Source organism: Nanorana parkeri, unplaced genomic scaffold, assembly GCF_000935625.1.
Source record: "Nanorana parkeri isolate BGI_ZX_2015 unplaced genomic scaffold, ASM93562v1 scaffold399, whole genome shotgun sequence".
Taxonomy (NCBI): domain Eukaryota; kingdom Metazoa; phylum Chordata; class Amphibia; order Anura; family Dicroglossidae; genus Nanorana; species Nanorana parkeri.
The window spans coordinates 896,706-906,894 of record NW_017306667.1 but is presented as its reverse complement, the minus strand read 5'-3'; the positions used below and the strand labels follow the sequence as shown (position 1 = coordinate 906,894).

The window sequence follows — 10,189 nt, the reverse complement described above, 5'->3', positions numbered from 1 at the left end:
TTTCAGGCAATGCTATCATTTGTCCCAACACCTGTAACTGGCACTGAGCAGACTGTGAATACTATTACTACCTGTATATAAGCTAAACTTAGCCAAACCGCTAAAGTAATTTTTTTCCCTTGTACTCTGGAATGCTGTGAATTGTATTAGTTACCTATAAATCTTAAAAATGTGTGTGAAATCACTTGCTGCTTTCCCATTCACAGCCAATGCAGATCACCAGCAGAATGTCTGCGGCCACTATGTGCAACAACTCTTGTGAGATTGAGCAGTGCAGCCACTGACACAGTCCCATCTTTGATTCCATTGAGGGCTGGTGCAGACTTGGGCAATCCCAGGACCACGGGATCATGTGGGGTTGCACACAGCGGTAGCCGTGTGGCCCCATAAATTTCAATGGGGTTATATCCGAGCGGCAATCGCTAAAAAAAGTACATGCACCTTTTTTCGCACTGCACATTTTTTTCAGCCACGATCGCGCACGATTGCGCAGGCAGAATCGCGTCAGGAAACCCTGCGATCTGCCTGGCATGACTGGGGTGCTATTAGAAAATAGTGGCACCGCCAGCGTGATCGGCAGTGGTTTGTAATTCCGGGACTGCAGGGCCACCCGTGCAGTTTTGTGCACGATTGTCACACGGTCACGGATCGCCCAGGTGTGAACCTGACCTTATAGACCAGGCAGTGGGTGCTACCTAGTGGACAGGCCATGTTTTCCTGAATCTTTTCCCCAATCCAGTGCCTCTAGTACCATTATTGAGCCAAACTTGATAGGAACCAATTCTAAAACAAAACTGGAGTAAAAAAACTACACTACATGGCATTTTCTAGAAACCACAGTTACAGCTTTATTCTCATACAGTTGCAAGGATAACATTTGTTTCTTGATAGTGGTCCTATAGATTATTCTGCAGACTTAACTATGAAAGGTTTCTATGTATCCCCGTATTTAGCTCTACTTAGGGGGTTATTCGCAAAAGGGTAAAGGGTTTGGAGAAGGCAGGATAAGTGAACAATCTAGGACAACATAGCTAAACTGGAAAGTGAGCTGACTTGGAGAATTTGTCCAAATCAGCTATTTTGGCCTAGATTGTTCACTTCTCCTGCCTTCTCCAAACTCTTCACCCTTTAGTGAATAACCCCCTTAGTTTCTCTAAAGGTGCATCATGGTTCTAAAAGTGAGGGCCCACTTAGAATTATGCAGTCCATTGCAACATGTTAATGCATGAATGTGCATTAAAGCAGTCTATTTATTGGAGGGGGCTGGCAATGCACCAATATAAGCCAAAAATCAGATTTGCTCCTTTGTTCTGACTTAGACACATTGCAAATCGAGAGATAACATTTTCCTGGTTTACAAGGAGTGAAGATTTGAAACTCTTTAAGCCCTTTAGGACATTGTAACACAAGAGGAATTTCTCTGGCTGTCACAGAGGTCACATAGTCAGGATCCCTTCCTGCCAGCTCCTGATCTTCACAGAGTAAATGGGAGTTGCCGGTGACATCACAGTCACAAAAAATATGCTGGCTGTGTACATATACTGTATGTGGCAGGATGGCATAAAGCCCACCTCCATTATGTCACATTTATGGGTACAGCCACTGGGAAGGGGTTAAATAGATCCATTTTGGTCACTGTCAGCTGTTTTTATATACAGTATGTGCTTGTATTTCCAATCTTTTTAATTTCTGACAGATCTCTCCGGCTTAAAAAAAATCCAGTTTCCTTTTTTCGCAGAGCACACATGTAATTTGGCATTAGCACCATCCCATTGGGTATATAGACTTTATATTGTTGAGCTTTAAACTAGGCAGGCAATCGTTATTCTTTTAAATATAACTGACACAGGTGCAGGTAAGGGAAACGTGTACTGCAAAGATACTGCCATTGTTGAACTGTCATTGTTGCAGTTGGAAATGCTATTTGCTGGCTTCAATGCTTTTTGATTCACTTACCAGGAACAAGTATGCAGACCAGGAGTTCTGACTCTCTTTGAACTGTTCTGGAACAGTGACTTAGATCATATGGAGACAAGGCAGCTTCAATTGGAGGTTAGCAAAGGCAGCTTCCATTTTTATCTCCATACAGGCTTCAGTTGAAAAACAATTTAATTCAAGACAAAAAGCACCAGAATTCCCAGAAATACAAAAAGAAGCACAGCAGAGCTGGCCAATAGTAGTCCGTTAATGGTGGGAGTTTTCACAGGTTCTCCTAAAACCCCCTGCACATTCCGTTACAAGCTGTTAAACTTATCACCTACATTGATTGTGGATGTGTCTGTTTTAACATATATTTTACAATTTGCAAGGTTAATCAACATGCTTAGAAACAGGCTGGCAATAGCTCAGAACATCCAAGCTACAGTTGGATATGATTGTTAGCTTTTGCAAACAGTGAATCATTGCTATTACTGAATGTTGTGTTTATCCTATAGTTCTTCTTTATTGGAATATATATAACGTATAGTTCTTACAGCCAAATTTTATAAAATAGGGAGTCCTGGGCATATTATTTTGCAATCGTTCAAATAGGCATCAGGTAGGATTCTGCTTTTTCCTATCAAACTTGAGTGGTGGTTTCCTTTTCAGTGATTCGTTTCCAGCCTCACTGAAGTTTACCCAGATAGTGAGGGGAGTGCGTTTCTCCAATCATACATGCATTTAAAAAAAAAAATGTTTTATTCAATTTTTTCCCAGTTTTTATTTAGACAGACACTACCCCAACCACTTTAACAGTATTGATTGTGTTATATTTAAGAACTGGATGTTTTTTCCCTGCAAAGACAAAATAAATATGTAGAGTATTACTAGAATATGAAGGATGTCGCGAAACCTATTGAAATCGTGTTTAGATGTGCGTGTTTATCATTGGAGTTATAAGTTGAGTGTGAGAATTGGGGCAATAGAGAAGCAAATGAACCATGACACAACAGTCATCTAATTTCATGTATCTTGTAGACAGCAGGGTAATAGGTTCATTGTAGCAGGCACATAATGTATTATTGTTTCTCAAAACTTTAGGTAGTAATATTAATTATTTGCAGATAACATATTTATGCTAGATGTTGTTTAGATAGGCTTATTATAGTCTTTTCTTTGTCCAAAACATCAGTCTTCTTTATTGCAGTCTAAACTAAGTATAAAATCTATGCGTATTATAGGATTTAACATACATAGTTTATTCCAGATAATTACTGCTTTATGCATATTGTTTTTATTACCATGTTTACAGCTTACATAACAGAGCCATAAAAGAGCAACAAGTAAAAATGTGAGATACAAAAAGAAAGGCATGTGGTATACTGGAACATATTTACTGAGTTTTTATTGTAAAGCACATATACCACATATTGCCATGTACAGTACAGACATTGTGCATATTGTATTTAATATGGAAAGGACAAAAACTATTTTTTTAAATAGTTTCATTCAACTAAATATAAAGGATTACCTATTAATATTGTTAGTTCTTCTTTTGTGCCAGCAGGTGAAGCTTTAAAATTGAGACTAGGGATGTTGATACCAGGTACCGTACCTGGTACAAGTACAAGTACATGTACATATACATTTCCCGCTCCAAGACTAGCTCAGACTAATGATTTCAGGACAGTGGTGGAGAGCCAGAGCCAGGTCCCAGCTGCAACCGCTGCAAACCTGCTAGTTGTTGTGAAAATGCCAAGTAACGGCACTGGTATCTGAACTGGTATCTGGACATCCCTGAGAGCATAGAAAAAGTAATTTCTGAAAGCTTGATTACAGAAGTTGCAGTAAATCATCTGAACACTGACATATTCCAGCTGGCATAGACTATCAAACCATAACAATTATAATCAAATTACTTTATTCTATACATAAATATTCAAACATCTAATATTTATAAAGTTTATGAATGTCTATACACTAGCAAGGTCCCAGGTAATCTACTGTAGTGATTGATAGAGTCTAATAAGCTGAATATATCAAATAATAAACCTTCAATTCAGCCTGAAATTCTGAAAACTTGAACTATACTAATCAATAACTCCCTCAACTATATAGAAGGAACAGAATGATTGCCAGCAATGAATACACTCACCCAGAAAACACATGCAATATCACTTGAAAAAAAATATGCTGTGTTGAAATAGAGAATACTCGATAGATACTATTTTTTTTATATTTACTAACGATGTGACAGTAGCCATGTACTGCTAAAGAAAGGTTTGCAGATCACAGGCCAATTCACCCAGTATGTGCAGAATAAGCATCAGGTTCTCACATTAAATATGTCTGACCTGCCAAAACATGTTCTTGGCAACCACATACCTAACTGTACCAAATTCAAAACCAGATAAAGCAGTGAATATGACATGTAATAAACGTACTGCAGGTGAATCAATCCCTTTTAATCAAAACACAGGGAAGGCAATTAATCTGCAGTCAATAATTAGTGAATGTCACATTCACTGATCTAGAAATATGTCACTTAAAATATAACTGCACGTTGACCAAAATTTTCTAAATTTTTACTCATTCCAGCTTTCTCTGAAGTCCTGTTTTCAGAAATACTCCCAGCAATTTCCTAGCTATGAGGATTTTCTACTGTACTTTGCATTTCTTTTCAGGAAGAGGGATTAAACATTCAGTTCAATGAAGAACAGTTTTCAAACACCTCCTACTAGTGGTGGCTAGCTTGTTTACTGTAAAGATGGATGCAAACACAGCAAGATTTATCTTCAGGAAAGTGGGATTTTTCACAGGCTCCACATAGAATTATAAATACATATTGTTTTAGTAAAATGCAGTAATATTATATACTGCAGTCATAAATGTTGTACACAGTTGCTGCATAAGCACAGAGGGGCACACAAAGACAGATGCTTTATTCAGCTGAGCATAATTATTTAAGTAATGAACAGGAAATCACAGTATAGTACTGCAGATGAGGTGGTATGTTCAATTTAGATACAAGGCATGGGCCAGCACCACAAAACAGTAGGAGAATGGTAAGACAGTCTGGATGGCATGTGTGGTCCAAGAGTATAAATAATGTACCTATAACTATAGAAGGAACACGCCTAGTGTCACCCATCCAGTTTCATCAGTGTCACACCCAGCTTCTTCAGGGTTTTTTCCCCTGACAACATTCTCTTAATGAAACATGTAGAGCAAAGCAGAAGTGTACAGTGCAGTGTAGTGTTGTGCTTGAGAAGTATCAAGCCTGTGCCAGTTGTATTTATTTATTAATACACTGATTATTGTGCTTCATTTGTTCATTAAAAGGATTTTACACTATTTGGGATCATCATTTCTTTTGCATGTCCTAGGAAGATGCTGCCTGAAACTTCTGTGGGTTGTGCATAGCAAGAGAGTGTTGGCTTGGACAGAGAGAGACAGAAAGAGAAAAGGAGATATTAGGTTTTCTGGAGATGGCCATTAAAATAATTTGACCTTGTTGCTGTCCTCCAGTCTGGGTGACCCCCAATTGGAGGAATCACTACATTTGAGAGTTTAGAATTCATGATGATTTAGGGTGGTGATATATTACTTTTTACTCCCTTTTGGGGGACCCAGGAGGTGGTAGCTGATCTATGCTAGAGGTTAATTCTTATGGATCACAAGCAATTGAAACAGACATTGTTGTCAAATCTTTTAATGTTTTTTAACTTTGGAATAAAATTCTTCCAAAAATTATTTATGGCACCAAATGTGTGATTTGGTGCCTTAAAAACCATTTTTTCTATTTTTGTACATACTTACGACCTTGGGGTGTGCCTCCATTGGACAGGGGTGTCACCAATGCACTGTAATAATATGAAATAGTAAGTGATAAATCTTATGTCTTTTGAGATGCTATTTTGATGACTAGTACTAGGTACACTATTGGAAACAGAGGCAATAAACAAGTGTATTGTTTTTAAACAAACCTTTTTAATAAATGTGTCTTTTCAGCTCAATTTGACACCACAATTTATAGCACTGTTACGGCTTCAGGCACTGAAATGGAGGGCAGAGGAGAGGATTTCCTTCAAAGGTACCATGGAATTTGCTGTCAGAAAATGTTGGATGTGATTCAAGTAACATTTTACTGTATATGGTAGACAGAAATTCACAAATGCTTAGAAACACCTTCCACTAAAGAAAAAAAAAATATCCAGAATTGTATGTAAGAGAAACATTTATTTAAATCCACACAAGAACACAATTATACTAAACGTATCCAGTCAAGAAAAGAAGTCAAAAAGTGCATGAAATAAAACAGCAATGTTAGCTTTTCCCTCCAAAACACATTTTTCCCATGCTGATACAGAAAGTGTACCAAAGAATAAGAGGTGTCTATAACACATCTTCATTTTATTTGCAAAATCACTCCCTACAATATATAATAAAATATTTTAGATTGGTGAGAAAAATATGTGCAGGTGATATCAAGTGGTACAATATGGACCTAAACACTCCAACCCCCACCCCGCCAAGAATCTTTAGTTCATGTTCCAGGACTTGGTGAACCTAGCAGTGATCAAGGCAAGCAATTTTACCGTGGGTGTATATACCATTGTTTTCAAGGTATTCCATTATTTTCAAGCAACAGCTGGCATAAAGCTGATGTTAAAGTGCTTAGTTTTATCCTTAAACATGAACAGTTCCATCTGTGAAGCAGAATAGTACATCACCAATCCCCTTTGAAAAATATGATTATGTAGTGAATTCCATGTAGGCATTCTGCACAAAAATGTCAGTGGCAACTGGTATATATTTGGCCTCAAGTTTAGTAAAAAAAAAGAAAAAAAATCTTTTTAGTAGAAATCTCCCGTACATAAGATGTTACGTTTTTTCTTGTCTTTCTTGAACGGTAGGGAGTATTATCATTTTTGGTGTAAGGTCTTTTTATAAGAGAAGATAACATTCTTTATCCTTGAACCTTCTATAGTAGTAGCTGGTTGTCATCACAGCTCCTGAAGGCACTGAGGGTCCACTGAGCAACATATGTGGCCATTCTGTAGAAGAACAAAAAGATGTGATTAAAAACTTGCAATAATCTGCATGACTCCGGTCAAATGACTTAATACACAGTTGAAACACATATTTTTTCTTTGTTAGCTGCCAAAGCATTTGTAATTTTGTCCATCCATTCTTTTATTTAGAAACCTCTATTTAAAATTGATATTTTTGTTTTGGGTAGATGCTGTTGGGACTTTTTTTTATATCTTGACAGCTACAATGTAAACATCTTCACCCAAGTATTGCTGTTTACTATGTTATCTCTGCTGTGTTAGCCAAAAAACAGCCCCCCCTCCCTAGAGATCCCTACCTTGTGATTGTGCAGATATAGCATCACTGTTATAAACGGTACCTATGTATCTTGTTTTAAGAGAACCTATAGCTATTGGTCTGTCTACAGAAAACCCTTTGGCGTGCACAGAAGTCACAATTACCACAACTGTGGTTTTGGTTGTGGCATTACAAAAATATTAAATTAAACTTCCCTTTGGGCACAGCAGGTTTTTCAAAACCATATAGTTAACTATGACCTCCTAAGATGTCTTTGTCCCTATCTAAAAACTTAATACCCCCCAAGCAGCTGGGGTAGAGTGATAAAACCCTCCAATGATTAAGTGAAACTAATATTGCAATATTGGTTTTATATATAGTTCTCACACCTGTACAACCCCTTTTTTTTTTAAAAAGTGTTACTGTAGTTAATTTTATTTGTCCTGTTAAAATTGACACTAAAATTCATATTCTGGTACATATTCTGGTACTGCAACATGTTTTCAAATGAAAAAAAGTTTTTTAATGCAAAATTATTGGAACCAAAATACTAAAAAGCAGGAAAATTATTGTTTAGGTGAGAAGAGGAAGAAGGAGTTAATTAGGGCTGATTAGGGAAAACTAAGGGGTCTATTCACGAAGCAGCCGAAGGATCTAGCCGTAGCTTCAGCCGATCCTTCGGCTAGCTTCGGCCCCAGGACCCCTTCGGTTCAGTAGAACTGAAGGGCTGCTGTACGGGCTATTCACTATAGCTCGTACAGCTCACGAACGTGGCCGAGCGGCTCAGTCGAACCGAACGCATATGCCTCGGCTTTGCTGAGCCACACTGGAAGCCGAAGCTGGCCGACAGCCTGCTTCTGACAGCTGGGCGGACACTGATCTCCAAACAGCCTAACTTTCCCTGGCGCTCCGGGAGTCTCCCGCTCCCGGCTGCCAAGGAGAGAAACACTGCTTTTTCTTTTTTTTTATATTCTGACACGGAGCCGTGACAGAATAGAAAAAATATATATATTTTTGGCCATAGGAATGCATTGCTAGATTTCTATTGGCTATTTCAATTTGCAATAGCCAATAGCAAACTAGCATTGCTGCCCTCTGCTGCAGTTCTCCATCAGGTCCACACTACTGATTGACAGCAGCAGAGTGCAGGAACAATAGCTAGTTTGCTATTGGCTATTGCAAATTGAAATAGCCAATAGGAATCTAGAAATGCATTCCTATGGCCCCAATTTTTTTTTTTTCTATTCTGACACGGCTCAGAATAGAGAATGTCAGAATAAAGAAAAACAAATGAAAACGCAGTGTTTCTCTCCTTGGCGAGCGGCAGACTTCCGAAGCGCCCGGGAGCAGGAGACTCCCGGAGTGCCCGGAAGATTTTTTTTTCTCTTTTTTTGGACGGCAGCAGAACCGCCGGACAATAGAAAACAGTTTTGCCAGGCAGAAAGTGAAGGAGTCTCTCCAATAGGGCATCCAAAGGCAGTAAAACCTGACAAGAGTTCTAATACTTTCCCACTCTATCCAAAGCTAAAAAAGTTTTAACTATGGGTACACTTTAAAAATAACCTGTCACATACCTGTACAACTAAATTGAAATATGCTATGAAAAAAATGCAGAGATTACCTACACAGAACACTGCATGTCAGAAAGATCAGTAGTTTAATAAATATATGCTGCTTGTGTTGTATACAAGCCTTTACTTTCCCTGCAAAAGCTTCTCCCAGCCTTTTCTACTTCCCAAGCATTTCTGCTGGTCATAGAACATAACATGCATGGTGTCATTGTACAATAGGGAGGCTCAGGATGTGGCAGAGGCAGAGTTACATTCAGCTTTTTATAGGCAATTCAAATTTTGCATTTAACTTTTGCCTTTGTCTTTGGATCCACCCAATCCTTTTGACATGTGGTGTTAACTAAACTTTGCTTAATTATTTTTTCATTATATGCTCAGTTTTAATTGGACATAATTAACATTTTATAACTATATGAAAACTATATAAAAACACAGCAGAAACATTAATGTAAAGAAGTAATTTGCTTTACATAATTACATTTTTATTGGAAACATTTCCAAGATAGTGATAACACTTTGCACCTTATCTGAAACTGTCTTCACCTTGTTGTGGTCAAATTCTTAACCTAACTGGCATTGTCTTTTGTCTTTTATTAACAGTAAATCTCAGACTTGCTGAGAGGCATCGACCCTGGTTTCATCACAGTAATCCAGCTTTCTCCTTACCTTTCATTTTTTGAGTTATAATTCTAAAAATATACAGAGTGCCTCCAATTATGAATTGGGACCATGCAGCATTCAGATGTTTGGGAAGACACAGCAAATATGGCCTTGGGTCAAATATAGTTTGTAAAGCCATCCACAGGGCATATAAAGCAACATTTAGAAATTGCATTCAAAACAATCTTCCTAATGTGCTCAATATCCACATAATAAAAATAATATATGTGGAAGCAAGTAATTTATTAAATTATATTGATGTTTTAATATCCAGGACGGTGTATTCATTAAAATGCTATCACAGATAATGTTTAAAACATGAAGGAATAAAATGTCATCTCTGCTGATGCCTTCGCTTGAATCAATTTCTTGGGTTACTTTCCCCTGCTCTTTTTTCCCCTGCTCTCATCAGTGAATTATTTGTTGCATATTAAAAGGAGCAGTTAGGAGATGAGATGCTCTGTAGTATACTATAATAGAATGTATTAAATATTGCATATGACATGCGTGCAATATTCATGCTTCATTCTGACACAAAACTGCCTTGTGTCATCAACCTTTTGTGTCAGCGGTAAGGACAAGTTCATAACATGGATTGATATGCTGTGATACCATTAGCATTACAGGAAATATTACATATTACAACTGTAATGCTGGTCATTGAAATACTGTACAACACTTTGGTCTGTTATATATACTGTGTATAT

The 10,189-nt window shown here is 37.7% G+C and overlaps 1 protein-coding gene across 2 annotated transcripts in view; it reads right to left on the bottom strand.

The window, feature by feature from the left end:
* Positions 1-6,139: 6,139 nt before the first annotated feature.
* NELL2 (neural EGFL like 2) overlaps positions 6,140-10,189 on the bottom strand; it is a 197,077-nt gene continuing 193,027 nt past the window's right edge. For both annotated transcript variants that reach the window (XM_018559489.1, XM_018559490.1), the window contains exon 20: positions 6,140-6,977. In XM_018559489.1, coding sequence (XP_018414991.1) covers positions 6,927-6,977 — 51 coding nt within the window. In that variant the 3' untranslated portion in view covers positions 6,140-6,926. The remainder of the gene's footprint in view (positions 6,978-10,189) is intronic.